This window comes from Sinohyriopsis cumingii, chromosome 3 (assembly GCF_028554795.1).
Source record: "Sinohyriopsis cumingii isolate HCF-2022 chromosome 3, ASM2855479v2, whole genome shotgun sequence".
Taxonomy (NCBI): Eukaryota; Metazoa; Mollusca; class Bivalvia; order Unionida; family Unionidae; genus Sinohyriopsis; species Sinohyriopsis cumingii.
The window spans coordinates 102,915,002-102,933,711 of record NC_142963.1 but is presented as its reverse complement, the minus strand read 5'-3'; the positions used below and the strand labels follow the sequence as shown (position 1 = coordinate 102,933,711).

Genomic DNA, 18,710 nt, shown 5'->3' with positions numbered 1-18,710 from the left:
GAAACATTTCGACACCTAGGTGATAATTGGCTGTCTGTGACTTCGCAACTCCGATGTCCGGTTTTTCGATTCTAGCCACAACAGTCTTACGTAACGGATTAGTGATAGCCTTCGGCAATGTTCGACATCAAACAATGACCCGTCAGAATTACCTTGATTATACAGGTTTCAAACTGGGCTACTCTGGGTCAGGGTAAACATGACAATGAAGGATAGGATACAAGTAAGCCAAATGTTTTCCTCTTGTAGACTGCTTCACATATTTGTTCACTGGTTGAGATTCCACACGTTTAAAAAGGATATTGTGTCTTTCCATGCAATTTACAACAGCGTCTTGTACAAGATGGTCCATCTGTAACCCAAACAGAATGTATTTAAATTTTCTGAAAAGACAGCTGTCATCTCCTCTCATTGTTATCATCTTGGTCGGCATTGTGTATCGTTTCATTGTACTGGAAACAACCGTTTCCTTATGGTTGTTTCGACGGTCTGCTGAAACAGTTTAATTTATCACTCTGCCATTTGTCTCCACAGGTTGAAGCTTAATTGTATTGGGTGCACATGGACTGCCTACATAGACTAGTCTTCTTCAACCATATTTGCAGGTTTTTATTCAACCTTTTATTTAAAGGACAGTTTGTATTTTTAGTTGCTTTTTGGGGAGTGCTCTCGGCCGATATGGTTTATGTCTTACATGATATGTCCTGGTCACATCACTTTCTTCTGTTTATAAAGTTCAAACCTATGAACATGTATTGAGGTTTTAATACTTTGCAAAGCAAATGTCCCCTTGTTTCTTATCGAGGTACTTACTGTACATGTATCATATCCTTCATTCATAAATCTTGTTAAATATTACATGGATTCCTCTCAAAATAACTTTATATAATACAGATATAGATTTTCAAACAATGTGAATCAAATTTATATTTTAACATCTCATGAATATGTTCTTTCTTCCATTGGAGATTCTGCCATTGTTATTAGTGTTGACATAATAACGACTAGATGTATTTCGGTTTTGATCAGGTTTTTGGGAAATGTGGAATAAATATATATTATATACCAATGAATAAAATTAAAGCACATAATTAACTCATCAAGAAACAATACATTTATTTTGAGACAAAGTTTAAATCATCAGAATTATAGCTTAATAAACAAAGGTTGCAACCATCTGCACCCGGGTAAACTGATGGTGGCTTATTGAAACACTGTAAAGAAAGAAAAAAAAAGAAAAAAAGAATCCAGAAATGGTTCTCACTTACAGTATTAAAGACAAAGAGCTCATTCACCCACCCACCCCTGCATTATGGATGAACTGGAAAGACAAACGATGTACTCAGCCTTACACTGAAGCCCTTTCAAAAGAGTTCTCACTGGGAAATTATGACTACCGGCATTGTGTAGGTTTTCACAAAGATAAAGAAAAAGTACAAACCCTCTAAATTGACTGTGTATGTCCATCATTACTCCCTTTGATGAAAGAATGGTTAATCTTACTGGGTATTCACATGACTTTGGCACTACCATGGCAATTAGTGACCTGTACTTTAGTCTGCTTTACTGCAGTTTACATATGATACCATATGCTGGACTTGTAAATTTCACAAAACTGGTAGCTAGCCAATTTTTTTTAAAAAAATACATTAGAACAATCTTTATTATATATTTGGTCGTTGTTACAAAGGATTAAATGATGGTTAGTGGAGTTTATCTCAATATATGGTTGTACAACTGTAGTGTCATTTAATGTGCACTTTGTTTGCATACTGCATGTATCCTGAGCTCTCGTGTTTACAAAGGATTAAGTCAAGGTCAGTGGTGTTAATGTGTTTTTTGCGATGCAGTCCTTCATAGCAGCGTCGAAATGCATATTTTGCCAAGACATTGCAGTCGCTAGTTGCACTCAGCAGGTGGTCGCTCATAACAGAGCGTTTATATAATAAAATCAATCCATGCATTACGATGGTGGTCACTCATAGCAGCGGTCGCTCATAACAGTTTTTACTGTACAGTAAAACCCTGCTATAACACTTTGTTATGGCATGAATTCCAATACAGAAATATTGTGGCATAGCTCAACAACATTTTGCAGTAATTTCACCTGTTTCTTGAAGTATAAAAAATCTATAGTATAGTGCCAAATTAAAAAAGAGTTTGATTTAGTAATTTGGCAAGATATGTTGAGTTCTTGGAAAAATAATATCTTCTTGCTTATTTTTTAAAAAATGTTCGCTCCTTAATAAGATGAAAGGTGTTAATCTCATTATTATTGAAACATCAACAATAAAGTCACTGAGTCATCTTTGTATTTGTCCCAAAGCATACAGTGAATAACTTTTAATCAAACAAGGGTAAACAATTGCCAAAAAATTTTGGCTCATTCATCTGGCATACTCAATGGAGCACCAAACAATGGACAGATCTTAAAAGTTTCTCACCAGAAAATATTATTAGTTAATTTACCCACTTTTTAATGGCAACAATAGACCCTCAATGCCTGGATAATCAACTGTCACACACACCTGCCAAAGCAAATTTATTGTCCAAATGGTCAGGAACAATTTTAGTCATTGCCATGCCTCCTACCCCACCCCATTTGATACATTTTTGGGGGGCAGACAGAAATGCAAAAAACAGTTCCAGATCAGTCATGTACACAATAATAAAGCTGTATGCATTTACATCGACTCTTCTGGATTTGCTGTTAAAATTATATTTACTACTCTCAGTTTTTCATCTGCAGTACCAATGAGTCATAGTTATAAATAAAATTTTCAACTAATATGCCATGATGTTTTTTTTTCTTTGTCTTTTAGAGAACGATCCAACTCTTTTTACAGATATCACTCTTTACCCATGAAATTAAATGGTTACATCCCGTACTGGGTCCAGGCAATTACACACAACTGTTCAGTGTTACTCTAAAGCACATATAGAGGTCAGTAATTTTGACTTCCTGCTTGAATTTTCAGCTTATAATAAGTAACTTTTAAGCCTAAATAAAAAGGTTTCTTTCAGAAACTCGCAATATTTGATTTATACAATTTATTGTTGGTCAGAAACCAGGCCCTCTGGACATGTCCAGCCAGCATAAATGCTTTGGAAACAGATCAAATGGACCTAACAGAAAATCTGTAGAAAGTGTGCTTCTCTGTGCACATTTTCAATGGAATTACCGTTATGGATACAAACAAATCTGCTTGCAACAGGTTATTGAAGTACATGTACTCTATTTACACTTCAATTGCAGTTTTTCATACACATTTATATGTACTAATCAACAGATTCTCTGCCCCCACCAGCATAATATTAGATATATAGTAATTGTTTAAATTCTTTTTAAAATGCAACAAGTTGATAACTGTCTGCAGCAATTAAGTCCTTAGTTTTCCAACCCATACTCCTGTTTTGGGTACAGCTCAGAGGATACAAAAGGAATAGTTTTCTTCAGTTGGCTGACTTGTTTCCCTAAACTGCATTATGGTATATAGCCTAATGGTGTACCGATCATCTTGGTATAGTGGGACTTCACTGGACATACATATCTCCTGATGGGTGAACTTCAAATGGAATGCATCCCATGCCATTGTCCACTGACAGTGGCACTCATTCTTGACATGTATATCAGCTTCCATGGTGTAAGACATATTTATTTTCTTCACTCTATGACATTTCTAATGATGTACCACTGGAAAGAATATTGCATTTTCTAAGACAATGCGCTTTATGTAAAAAATATTTTACTTTATATTTTTAAGGATTTTGCTCATTTTACCTTTATCATTCATGGAATGTACCATTTAAAAGAAACTCATATCATTTTTATCTCCTTTGTGATTACAGAATCAAAATCACATTATTTTAAAATCTGTTTTTGATCTTTATATTTTGACAGCCTTATTACTATATGGCACTATATAGCAAGGCTTGTGGTAATGTGTCATCTACTACATTCATATTTTTACTTAAAGTGACCACATTCAAAAGTCTTAAAATCCTCTATGCCCTGATTTATACTGCTCCAGTGGCCAAGTAGTTAGAGCACCTCGGATGCGGGAGGTCGAGGGTTTGAATCCCAGCCGAGTCTTACCAAATACTTATAAAAAATGACACTAAAAGCTGCCTCACTTGGCACTCAGCATTAAGAGGTTACTGTTAGGAATGGTTGGCCTGGTGTCAGGATAATGTGTCTGGGTAAGACATGATGCTACATGTCTGCAGCATGATGCCCCAGTGATAGACATCACTATAAATGTCACACTGCAGACATCACAGCAAAACGACTAAAAAATTGTTAAAGATGCATTAAAAATCTAAATCACACAAATCAAGCCCTTATGATTTGGGGTCCGATTTTTGTTGAGTGGTTTTCTAAGATTTTCTTGGTTTTAGAAATGGTTACCATATTCAGTGTCAAATCAGGATCATTAGTATAAACTTGAAACCCCTTCATTTCCAAATGTTCTCTTCCATATTTGGTTGAAATCTGTCCAAAACGTTTTTTGAAGAAGTTTAAAATAGCAAATCTTGACAGATGATGCAAGACAGTCTCAAAGCCATCCCATAAGCCCACCGAGTCTTAGAGCCAGGCAAGTAAAAACTTTACAACATTTAAATAAGTAATATATAATCATATTTATATAAAATCTACATCCATTTTGTCAGCAAGTATAATCATATTTATATAAAATCTACATCCATTTTGTCAGTAAGTACTACTCTTCTACAGTGATGTAATGTGAGTCAAAGTAACAAACTTCTGGCTTGTTTTGACCTTGAGGATTAATGTTTAAGGACATGTCATTTTCCACAAAATGAAACTGGACTGCTATCTGGCACATTTTACTACATCTACATCACGTTCTACAGCTTTAAGTAACGTCTGATAAATTGAATGATATGGCCATGAAATTTGTTTCCACAAGTTATCCCCTTTCCCCTAAAAATTTTCAAAACTTAAAATATTAAAATTAACCTGAGTCCCTCAAAGAAATATGCTCTTCTATCCAAAAAGACCTTCAAGAAATTCCTTTAACTGCTGAGTGCTTGAAAGCATCTGTGATATTCCACAGCAATAACAAGATTTTCAAATTACATAGCTGCTGTCTTTAAGAGATGGGCCACATTTTCATTTGGGACCAACAAGACATCAGTTTTGGGGAACTAAAAACAACAAAATGATTGCCGTATTGGACATCAGATTGGCACAACTTCCATTCAGGACCAACTAGTAAGAAGTCTTTCGGTGAAAGCACAATATCAATATAACCAGCCACCTAGATGTAGATATAGCAGGATTTTCAAGATGGTCATTGTGAAAGTTTTTCTTGTAAGTCAGATCAGCACCATTTTCATTTATGACCAGCTAGACATCATAAGAAGTCTTTCAGTGAAAACCCCATGCTGATGTGACCATTAATTTTGGAAAACTCAAAAACAAGATTTTCAAGATGGTCACTGGCAACTATATGGAGCACCAAATGTTCACACTAGACCAAACAGACATCATAATTAGAAGTAATTCTGTATAAACCCTGTGGTGATATCATCATCCATTCATGAGAAGTAGCAATAAAATGATTTTCAAGATGGCCACTGTGGCAACCATATTGGATGTGCAAATGGCACCATTTTCATTAAGACCAACTAGACATCATAAAAAGTCTTTGGTGAAAAACTCTTAGCAATATCACTTTTCATTCAGGAGTATCAATAATAAGGTTTTCACGATGGTCATTATGGAGGCCATACTGGATGAGATTGGCTCAATCTTCATATAAGATCAATTAGGCTTCATATAAGGTCTTGCACTGACAACCCCTCATTAATACAACCATCCATTTAGGATGAGTTGTGATAACAAGATTTCCATGATGTCCTCTGTGACAGCCATATTAAGCATAGTGGCAATATTTTCATTTAGCACCAACCAGACATCACAAGAATTCTTCTAACAATATGACTTTCTATTCATCAGAAGTTGTGATACGAGTTTTAATATGGCTGCCATGGTGGCCATATTAGATGTCAAATTGGCACTATTTTCATTTAGGACCAACTAAACCATGGGATAATTGTGTTTAAAGTTTCATGGCAATCCTCCAAATAGTAGAGATAACAAACTTGTGCTAATGGAAAAACAAACAACAGACTATCCAATAACCTCTTCTGGTCTGTAACCAATAGTGTTTAACTAAAACACTAATAAAATAATGCTATAAGCATAAGTGTAAAAAAAGATCACTCAAAGCCTTAACAAAGCCAAATTTAAGTCAATGAAACGTGCATCAGCAGGAGGATGATAAAAAGAAATATATGAACTACTCATTCTTTGCGCACGAATGCATTTAAAAGGTTAAACTGTATCCTTACACATGAATGCTTGATGACAAGGCAAAAGTTACCTTTGCACATGGATGCTGGAAGATAAGGCAAAATGTCTCTTTGTACATGAATGCCTGAAAAAAAGGCAAAATTTATATCTGCACATGAAAGCCTGAAGACAAGGTTGAAATGTATCTTTGCACATGAATACCATTAAGACAAGGTTGAAATGTATCTTTGCACATGAATACCATTAAGACAAGGTCAAAATGTATGTTTGCACATGAATACCTGAAGACAAGGTCAAAATGTATATTTACATATGAATACCTTAAGACATGGTTGAAATGTATCTTTGCACATGAATACCATTAAGACAAGGTTGAAATGTATCTTTGCACATGAATATCATTAAGACAAGGTCGAAATGTATCTTTGCAAATAAATACCTGAAGACAAGGTCAAAATGTATATTTACATATGAATACCTTAGGTTATGGTTAAAATGTATCTTTGCGCATGAATACCAATAAGACAAGGTCAAAATGTATCTTTGTGCATGAATATCATTAAGACAAGGTTGAAATGTATCTTTGCACATGAATATCATTAAGACAAGGTCGAAATGTATCTTTGCAAATAAATACCTGAAGACAAGGTCAAAATGTATATTTACATATGAATACCTTAGGTCATGGTTGAAATGTATCTTTGCGCATGAATACCAATAAGACAAGGTCAAAATGTATCTTTGTGCATGAATGCCTTCAGACAAGGTCAAAATGTATCTTTACACATGCATACAAGTTTCAAATGTATATTTGCATATGAATGCCATTAAAACAAGGTCCAAATGGATCTTATAAAATATATGGATCGTACATGATTTTGTGAATGCAAATGTTTACCGAAACACAATCAAAGAGATTATACACACATGAGGGTTTCCAAAATACTTTAGCAAAACTTGGCACACAGTAAACTGCGTATAATCATTAGTCTGACATCCTAAATTAGCAAGTAGATCAATTATACACAAGAAACCTACAAAAAAGATTTGTAAAGGCAAAAATAATCTGTACTCAAGCAACATGTAATTAAAATGATTGACAACAGCTAATGCTTGTGTCAAGCCAGATAAAAATGGTCTGTTCAAGTAAATATACAGCATTGAATCTGACTGTTTTTCATTATTTTAATGAATCAACTTCCTCTAATGTATAATTCAAAACATCATCATGTCCTTCAAACAGAAAATATCCAGAAAATTTTGATCCTTTAAGAAGCAATGGAAACCACCATTTGTCATCTGGCCACATCTTGTCAAATGGGATGGAATCTATGTCATACCACTGAGGTTTCATCTCTGAAATTGAGAAGAACAGAACCAATTCAGTAAAACATGCCCTAAACAGACACTTGATTTTACAGATAAATGTCTATGAAGAACAAATTTTGCTACAATGCTGCATGCTGTTGTTATTATGATCCCTTCAAATGTTTTTGTTTATGCTGTGGCAGTTGTGGTTGTGCTGTTTCACTTGTTTTTAAAAGCGTGCTGATACATGTTCATCTTAAAATGAACTAGGTCTAAATTTCAGTTGGTTGTTTTCCTAACTGCACTTTCAGCCCATTAGTGGTTACTCGGTTTATCATGTCAATTGAATTGGAAATATGTACATTTCTCAGTTAATCACCAAGGCAGACAACCCATGTTGGCCTCAGCTGGCATTAAACCTACCAGTAAAATCCATGGATTATGAGTGACCCTATACTAAGCTACCATAGATCCCCTTCAATAATGGAACTTAAGAATGTAACTGAAATTTACATCTAGAGTCCAGCAGTCTGATTGGCTAAAATTTAGGTCTAACTTAAAACTGACTAATCAAATGTTTTCAGTGAAAATTTAACTCTGAAACTAAAAGTTGGTAAATTTTGACCTAGATCTGCTATGTACAGTTTTATTATTATAAGTCATCTTCTCATCTTTCCAAGTGATTTATACAACACCACAACCCCTTTATTTCTGGTTTAAGGTGGATAGATGGAATGCTTTTATTGTGGCTGGTTACTATTAATCTGAATCAGGAACCAAAATGAGCTCTAGTCATATTCAATTTTAGATATTTGTACTTTATGTGGCAGTCAGACTACTGATGTCTTGTGATCCAATCACTTTAACAGTTAATAAGATAAAAAAAATTGCTGAGCTTGACAATATATTTATTTGAGTATGCTTATACATTTTATGGTAGGAAAAAAAAGCTCATTATAAGAAATAAATAAATAAATACAACAAAAGGTTAAGACTAGTCCTATCATGATAGCTTTTTCTTGTTATAAATGTGAAAAACAAAATGTCCATGACTGTCAGCATATATTTGTATCTCGACAACTGCAAAGATCACCAAGGAAAAATAGTGATCAACAACATCCATTCATTCAATGTAAGTGTAACAGGTTCCTTTATTTAAATCTTATGCATAGGTTTCTGTCAAACTTTCAGTCTAACTTTCCAAGTTATTTTAAATAAATCAAAGACTATATGACTTGCATTTGCAAAGTACATATTAACCTATAAGGTAAAAGACCAGAAAGTATTAAAATCTGAACAGTCTTTTTAATTATCTACATAAATACATAAATATGTATACCAAACAACTTACCAAGGTCACAGGTCTTTTGTATAAACATGTTAACAATATTACACCAAAAATGGACAAAGACTGAAAGACAGGACATTTTTTAAAGATCAAATTTGCCCTTTAATAAGAAGAAAATAAAATCGGGTAATTTACGTAAAGGCTGAAATACATGCATATCTGCCAACTTTCATTTCTCGGAATCAAGCATTTTTGCATATTTGTATGAGCATGATTTTAACTGTCAAAAACCAAGTTAAAAAAACACCAAAGGAATAAAAACCTACAATAACAAATCCTATCAATCATTCAAGTAATGTGGCAAGCCATTACATTTATTTGCTTAGATCAGGCGCTTTTAGCAACAACATGCAAACAAGGTTTGAAATCCAAAAACATTAGTCTAAACTTCCTTGGGAAAAGATTATAAATTATTTTACTTGTCAATGTCAAGTACACTCAGGATAATAGTACAGACTAGCTTGAAGGTACAGATCTAAAGAGAGGTGGAGGGAAGAAGGGACAAATGATGAGGACCATAACAAAGTGCCTAGGCTGCAAACGGGGGGGGGGGGGCAACGTAAGAATAGGGAAAAACATGTCTTAATCCTGCTCTTAACACCAATGTTTAAATCAAACCCAAGAAGTGACATTTAATTATCGTCTTTCAAGCAGGCTCATAAAATAAATCTAGTTCACCTCATTATAGGAATTAATAAAGATTTCTAATTGCTTAATTTCAGGAATTAAATGAATGCCATAGATGCATACTTACCTGAAGATTCTGTTGGTTGTCCTTCATATTCGGACGATGTAAATACATGAACCTCAAGAAGCTGCGGGTCGCCGACAAATTCAAACTTCAACAGTCCTACCTCTTGTAGATTCTTTGCTTTCAAACCACTCTCCTCCTGTAGTTCCCTTGAACACAAAGAACGTTATAAAGAAGCTAATTAAATTCAACAATATGGTTAATATGTTTAAACATTTTTATCATATCTAATCTTCATACTATGATTCATTCCAAAAATAAATGTTGATCTGTCTCTGATTACATTAGACAATATGAGCATACCAATCAGCATCAAACACGTGATAAAATTATACGATACAAATACCGGGGAACCACCTGTTACAAAGATTTCAGATACTGTATATACTCGCGTATAAACTGAGTTCAACTGCAAACTGCATACACCCAGATCTGCCATCAAATAATGTGCCAGGCAATCTGGATCTATGCAACAGACACCTATCAGCTGGTGCATTAATGGATGGCAGATCAGGTCTATGTTGACTGCAGAAGGACTCAACTTATATGTGATTATATACAGTAATTATGATTACAATGCATGATCCAGTCATATGTGGCTCTTCATTTAGCTTTGACTGGTTACCAGTAATTTAACTGCAAAGAAAGCCAAGAGATATCCTAGTACAACTTTAAATGGTTTTTTTATTTTTTTATTTTTAATACAAATATATTTTTAATACAAATATTTCAGCAATATTGCATCTCCATTTTGAATGGAAAGGTATTACCCATGTCTTGCTGTCTACACCAGCAGGATAAAAAGGCGTTTTGTAAGTTATCAAGCAGGTGGCATCCATCACAAAGATTCAGTCAGACATAACTGGAAAACTTCTTGATGACAAGAATATTTACTGGTGAAAAAAGTAGCCTGAATAGTTGGCCTGAGTTTAATGCACTGGATGCTTCATGATACATGCTTTGATGTGACTGTGAGAATTAAGTTCTAAATGGAATCAATTCGATCAATGAGAATTCCAAATACAGTAAAACCTGTCTTGCGTGACCACTGCTATGAAATACCACCTATCTTGAGAGATCTGGTTCTCCTTGCACAGATTTATTGGTTATATAGTGTTATGACCTGTAATGAGAGACCACCTGTCTTAAGAGAGAATTACTTTTTGGCAGAAGGGGTGGTCTTTCAAGACAGGTTCTACTGTATTTGAATTGTATATCTTAATACTCTCTCTCCCTTATATTACCTCAGTGCAGCTTGGACAATTGTCTCCCCTGATTCTACTTTCCCACCAAAACCATTCCAACGTCCCATACCGAATCCACGCTTCTTGAGTCCCAGCAAGATCCTGGTCGGCTCTCTGACAAACACCAGTGTCAGAAGCTTATTGGCAACCATTTGTAAAGTTTGAAGATATGCTGAAGAAAACAATGAACATTAAATAAAACCAACTAAAATCAAATAACAAAGAAAGATTTCAAAGAGGGCTGCCATTGAGGTATAATGTGTCTTGTAACGAAAACCCCAAACTGAGTCGCCCATTAGTTTTGGAGAAGTAGCAGCAACAAGATTTTCAAGATGTAAACAAACACCCATGTAGGGTTACACTCCACAATTTTCACAAACTTGGACATTTTTTATCTCTTGCAATTCCCTACAACTTCTTTCTGTCTTATATGAAGATTACAGTACCCAAAATTTGTTTATTTAGATAAAAGTATTTTAAAAAATGTGACCAGCTAAACAATTTTAACTCAAACATTCAATACAGTATTGATTTTTTAAAGCAGGCATTCACTAAGGCACACAGCTCAGAATGCGAACTCATCATACTGAAAAATAAACCAGCAGCTATCTGGTACAAACTGAATACTTAAACGAAACTGATTCCTGGCTACATAACCACTCCGGGATTCTCTAATGTTCAAATGTCTGGACTTACTTTTTGCTTACAACGTTAACATTTTTTTGCAAAATAATGAACTGTGAGACAGAACCCTGGGAGCATACAATTCTGTTAGTACAGTTTGTACACTTCCCAATTTAAGGCTGCAACAATTACACATGTAAACGGCTTATAGTTCATTCAGCTCAACATCATGAATGATACCAGCACCTGTACCTCAGTGAATTTCCCGTCAGCGTACTGAAATGTATATAAATTTACCAACACATTTTGCGCACTAACAATTTTAACACCTTTTGTATGGCTATGCGTGCAACACCATTCAAATGATAGATGCTGAACATGAGTGGTCTGCATCCATGTAATCTGCCATGATTTTCCTAGAATTATGGAAGAGTCAATTTTTGATAGGAACCAAAGTGGCTTAGTGGTTATCGTACAGCACTCAGGACCAAAAGTTTGTGGGTTCAAATCTTAACATTAGACCTGCTATTGAGATCTGTCCTTTGGCAAAGCGCTTTTCTCCAACTGCCTCAGCACTAAATAACCTATTCGTGTTGCTGTGCCAAGTGAATACCAAACCAGACCAAACCAATTTTGATGCAAGACTGACTGGTAATGGGAACAGTCACATGCCATAGGTGAACAATCATTGTCTACTCATTATATAAAACATATCATAAATATATATGAAGTAGAAATATACAACAGTTAACCGTCCAGTCAGGGGTCTACTGGGCTATGACCCTAAAATATTTAGGGTTCACCATTGCCAGTAATCTGAAATGGAACCTTTAAATTCAAGTTATACACCAAAGCAAATCATACTCTTTGCCTATAAAGACCTAACTTGTTCTTTTGCATACAAAATTTGAAACAATTACATTTTAAAGGTTTAGTTAGATTTTAGAACATGTTGGTACATTTAGAGACCCTCATTCTCAGGTTTTTGAAAAAAATCCAACAGCCTGCAATCAGGTTTGTTATATCAAATAATTAGTCAAGCATAATAAGAATCAGTAGAAATCAACATGACCCCGATAGCAATCAAGTAGTCAGTGAAATCCAGAAAAGCCTAGATAACATGGGGAGATGGGCAGATAAATGGGGTTTTAAGATCTCACATGAAAAAAAAGGTAGCAATAATCTTCTCCCCTAAACACAATAACCAGATAATGTACCCCAACTTCTATATTCAAAACCAGTTAATCAAATATGCTAAGGTAGTAAAATTCCTAGGTATGTTCTTCGATAATCATCTATCTTGGAAACACCAAACTGAACAATTAATTCAAAATTGCAATAAAGATATTAATCTCTTAAGAAATCTTAAAGGGACCACCTGGGGATCCAATCAAGAAACCTTATTAACTATCTATAGATCACTTATAAGGTCGAAGCTAGATTATGGATGCCATGTTTACAACTTAGTGAAACAAACATTGCTGAACAAACTGGATACCATCCAAAGGAAGGAATTATTTGTTTGCACGGACACTCTACCATCGACATCACTGGACAAACTTCAAGTCCTCACCGGTGAACTGCCATTAAAAATAAGAAGACAGGAAATGCTCCTCCAATACTTCAATCGATTAACAAATCACCCCAACTCGCATCCTACAAAACTAACCATTAGCAAATGCAACAAACCGTTTAGCCGCAAACTAGTTCCTAACCCACCCAGTGGCAAACAAATCCTAGAACTCAGGGAAAAGTTGCCAACACTTGCTCCACAAGAAGAGTACACTCACTCCCCTGACCCTTCATCTTGGACAAACCCTATCCCTAAGATCAACACTGGAGTCACCAATTATGGAAACAAATTGAACAAGAATATAAACTCAAAACCATCGTAGCAATAGAAATACAAGACACCCACTATGGCTTCATAAACATTTTCACTAATGGTTCCAAAACAACCGAACCCCCTCCAGAATAGCAGCTGCAGTGGTTATTCCCAAATTCAACATACAAATGGGATCCAGATTACCAGACCACTGCTCTACTTTCACCACAGAGGTCTGGGCAATAACAGAATCATTAAAATGGATTAAAGACCAAAAGGTTCCAAAAGTAGTTATCATCAGCGACTCATATAGTGTAATAGAATCCATCAAATCTCACAGCACCAAATCAAGAGACCAATTCTTGGCTATAGCTTTTTATATGCTTAAGGAATTATCCACAGCGGATCAGATAGTTGAATTCATGTGGATACCCTCGCATATAGGAATCCCTGGTAATGAGCTAGCCGACAAAGTCGCAAAAAACATGTTAGGAAACCCTAACCCTGCCCCACTCAGATATAGCATAACAGAGGCCCAAAGCATAACAAGAAACTATATTAACCAGAAATGGCAGAAGCACAAGAACTCCACTACCAAAGGCAGGATACTCTACTCCATTATAAAAGAAACCAACAGATCCATCAAACCACCCAAAGAGAACAGCCTGGACCAAAAAATTATCAATCACATCATAACCGGAAAAACAAAATTAGTAGGAAGTTTTGGCAAACATCTAGGGCCCAAGCCTACTAATATCAATTCTGAGTGGCCGAGTGGTCTAAAGCGCTCTTCGTTACGGATGACTGCCATCTCACCTCTGTCTGCGGCGGTTCGAGTCTAAGATTCAGCCAATGTGGGCAGGTGAGAAAGCTTGCCAGTAGCTTCTCGTGGGTTGGTGGTTCTTTCCGGGGTTTTCCGGGTTCTTCCTCCACCATTAATACTGGCCGCCATGTATAGCCTATCGTTTTGAAAAATGGCGTTAAACCCCACAACAACAACAACAACAATCAATTGCTATCACTGCAAAACCATTGAAGACCTGCCACATATATTCAATAGCTGCTCAAAATATCAGGAAGCTAGAATGGAATTTCAAAAAGCTCAAAACAAAATTGGATCCCCTACCACTTACCCAACTTTCCTTAAAAATAACAAGCCCAACTAAAATATGACCTATCAAAACATACTTAAATTCCTAGACACATCCAAGCTAAAAGAAATAATATAAAACACCCCAAAAACATAAAATAAACAACCTGACATCACTTAAAAATAAATTTCCACTAGCAGATAGGCACCCTTGACATGTCCTGGGAGACGTGAGTACTCAGCAAGGGTGTCCTTCTAGCTCAAAAATAACAACCTGTAAAACATACATGTTGTTGTTGTTGTTGTTGTTGTTGTAGGGTTTAACGCCATTTTTCAGCACACGATAGGCTATACATGGCAGCCAGTATTAATGGTGGAGGAAGAACTCGGAAAAACCCAGAAAGAACCACCAACCGACGAGAAGCTAATGGCAAGCTTTCTCACATACCCACATTAGCTGAATCCGAGACTCGAACCCACGCAGACAGAGGTGAGATGGCAGTGATCCGTAACGGAGAGCGCTTTAGACCACTCGGAGCCCCTAAAACAAACATGACACATGCAAATACTCTCTAAAACCAGATTAATATACATAGACAGATGGGTGCTTTTGATATGTCCCAAGGGACTGAATAATCAGCAAAGGTTTTCGTCTTCTTAAATCCCAAATATATCCTTAAAAATCAACAAAAATGCTAGTAATTTTTTTTTATTTAATTTTTTTAAAAATAACATTAAAAAAATTAAATATAGAAAAAACCCAACTCTTTTCTGCTCTCTACCTAGCCCTAACATGAAAGACAGCCAAGGTAATACTGCAGCCTACTTCTGTGATACAGACCATACTAATACTAAAGCATCACAGAGTGTTCCATCCAATCCAACCTAGCTCATCTTTAGAACAATTTTGTACACAAGAACCAAAACTCAAAATTCGTGCAAGTACATCCATTTAGACCAGTACCCTAGAATGAGCAGACTCCTGCCTGCAGATGGTCGCCTGCCTTCCTGGTCACTTCCCTTGCCTCAGCTGGACACCAATAAGTGTGAAATGCGCGCATGAAACACCTAACATAAATAAAAGCAAAAATAAATGAGTAGCGAGTGGCACTATGGTGTCAGAATCCTCACACAATTCTATCAAGAGGCCTACAAGAACTACCCAGTCCAGCAGCTAGTAGAAGCCGCTAACTACATTTCTACACTACAAAGCTACCATTTCCCCAAAATTACCTGAGAGGAAAAAGGACTGCGGAGAAATGTAAAGAAGCAGAAGAAAAACAGGAAACTTTTGTTTAAAAAGCCCTTCTAAGCGCTACCAATACTGCCTCTTATCCAGGGAACCATTTTGGATTGGTATCACGTTTTGAAAAAACTATTATGTACACTAACTTGACCTTTCAATCCACCACTTCAAAATTCAAACCTTTTATGACCTAAGAGTGACCAAACTTTTTATATGTCCCTTAGACATATTACTTATTAAAAATTTGTAGGGCATCTATAACGTATACTATGTAATCGGATTTTACTGATTGTTAGGACGTAGGAAAATTTTACAACTTGTTTTGATTTGACCCAATTGCACAGGTGGCTAACACATTTGCATTTATTGTTTTATTGTCCATTAGTACAACTAGACTAAATTTGACTAAGTATGGGCTGGCGTTCTTGGGAGTGCATGACATCAATAGCTTGCTTACCAAGTTTCTTGCCCCCTTGCCTCTCTCAGACATCGTATAACAACGAAGATGTGGAACAATTTCCACCTGCCTAAAGCTAGGTGTCCTGATGTGATGTCATCACTGTAACCAATCGCAACGTGCATTACATACTGCATGGGTCGACACATAGTACAGTCAATAACAGACTGAAATCATCTATTTGCTAACATGAGTGTGTGTTGGGCCCATTCCCACTCATGAAAGCCCTTAATTCTGGTTGTTTGGGACATATAGTCCTATGACCTGATGGCTAAATTAGCTAAACACCTGGGGGATATGGCTCTAATTCCTTCCCCCAGGAACATTTAGCATCCCACTGTGTGGGAATAAACTTGTCGGACATGCCCTTTTGGGTGCATTCAACGTTAATCCAATCAATCAGACTATAATTATCTGACACCATAACCATGAACTGATGGGCTATAAATTCAGCTTTCTACCCATAACACTCAAAGATTATGATTTGTTTCCACAAACATTTATCACAACTGCTGAATCCTCAGCAAAAATAAAATTGTTTCAAAATTAGTATGGACGTATTTTTTTTTTTAAATAACTTCTTGTAAAGGCTGATGGTTGATGCTGCATGGTGCAAAAATGTCTTGACAATCTAGCACTGAACTGCAATCAAGACGACTAGTTCATGCTATATATATATATATATATATATATATATATATATATATATATATATATATATATATATATATATAATATATGATATAAAATCAGTGAAAAAATACTGGTCACGACTATTAAATTTAAGGGAGGAAAACAAGGAAAGAAAAGATTGGCCACAGCTTTTAAGGGAGATAAATCTTGCCATATTACTGAGATAGCTATGAAACAGTTGGCTTGTTACGTTGTGTTTCATTGCGAACAAGGAAGTCGAAACTCAAGAAACATTCTGCATTTTTCATAACTTGTCAACTAACTGTACTGACTTTGACAAGTGTTTCAACATAAAAAAAAATGGAAGCGTTAAATTCACATTTAAATATCCATCCGAGCCGACGGACAATTCACCGAAAATATATCACCATCGGAAATAGGTACCTCACATGTTACGTAAAATAACACGCATTCGGTAATGACAAGGGTACATAGCTATGAATGTACGCGATCAGCTTTGTCCATATGTAATAAAGGGTCTATTAATGAGAATCAAGAGTTAGTAATATCACAATACTTTTACCCAAAAGATATAAGATTTTACTCACCGGTTAAAATTAGGAACATACACTGTTAAACGAGGCCGATTTCCAAAAACGCGGGAAAAATTCTCAATAATAAGAAGTGCTCGCTTATCTCCCCTTTGCCTCTATCCAAAGATGTCAAACGTATTTTAGACACTAATTTCCCACGATATTATCTAGTGACCCTTTATAAATAAAGTAACAAGCATCCCATCGACACATGCTAATTTTGTTTTCTTCATATATGGACAAATGGACAATTTTCCCCTATGGAAAAGTTTTCTACGTTATACAATGACGGAAAATTTTTGCACGTTCTACAATGACGCGGTTAAATGTCTGTTTCAATAATGGGTTAGGTTTTTAGTGTTATAATGGCGCCATAGTACGTCGGGAAAGCTTGTGAACAACAAAGCTCATTGGTCTTTTTACGTTTGGCTTTGAAAGATAGTGTACTTATGTAGAAATACAATAGCTAGTAGTATTAACAAAATCTTGAAAGAATTGTTTCATCTTGCATTCTGTCGTACTTCATCAATAATTGATCGCTGGAGCAAATTAATATTTTGGGAGGTTTTATGGTGTTATATCTTGTGTGAAATTGCTGGGTTTTTGTTTTTAAAACCTTTGTATGAAATATTATTATTATTATTATTATTATTATTAAAAATAATTTTTTTAATATTTCTTTTTGAAAGTTATTTGCAGAGGAAAAATGAAAATCTGAGAACATTATACTAGACAGGAAAATAATGCAACGATATGTGTTCTCCTTTTAGTGTGTTTGTCATACCGTAACAATCGCCTCATTGCAACTTGATATTATGGGGGTGGGGGTGGAGTATACATTATTACATGTTTTGAGGATAGCCTTGCAACTAATTTCAAGTCTTGGAAATGAGATGTCCATCGTCCCAATACTTACTCAACGTTCACCCGAAGTCTAGAACGTTAATGAGGTGATGATACTGGAGTATCTGGAGGAATTCGCGGACCGACGAAGATTTTCAAGCTCCAAAACAAAGTTGCCGTTGCATTAAGTATTAAAAGCATATTTTTTATATATCAAAGCAAGGTCTATCGTCAGTTTTAATGTACTCTCTCTCTCTCTCTCTCTCTCTCTCTCTGACCAGTGGATACAGATTGGCACCTTGAGAATAAATCTGAATATATTTTATACCCAATCAAAACACTGAATTTCAACATCGCTTAGTATGTGTGTTGTTTCTTTGTCGGTTTGTGTTGGGGTTGGGGGTTGGG

General features: G+C 35.6%; 1 protein-coding gene across 4 annotated transcripts in view; it reads right to left on the bottom strand.

Annotated features, from left to right (window-relative positions):
- Positions 1-1,091: 1,091 nt before the first annotated feature.
- LOC149803425 (oxidized purine nucleoside triphosphate hydrolase-like) overlaps positions 1,092-18,710 on the bottom strand; it is a 44,146-nt gene continuing 26,527 nt past the window's right edge. For 2 of the 4 annotated variants that reach the window (XM_089953132.1, XM_089953131.1), the window contains exons 2-4: positions 10,992-11,163; positions 9,751-9,896; positions 1,092-7,696 (exon numbers count right to left, since the gene is read on the bottom strand). In XM_089953132.1, coding sequence (XP_089809258.1) covers positions 7,521-7,696; positions 9,751-9,896; positions 10,992-11,143 — 474 coding nt within the window. In that variant the 5' untranslated portion in view covers positions 11,144-11,163 and the 3' untranslated portion in view covers positions 1,092-7,520. Of the gene's footprint in view, positions 7,697-9,750; positions 9,897-10,991; positions 11,164-15,494; positions 15,627-17,474; positions 17,635-18,710 lie in introns of those variants that run through there. The other 2 variants (XM_089953130.1, XM_089953133.1) reach the window with 2 other exon arrangements.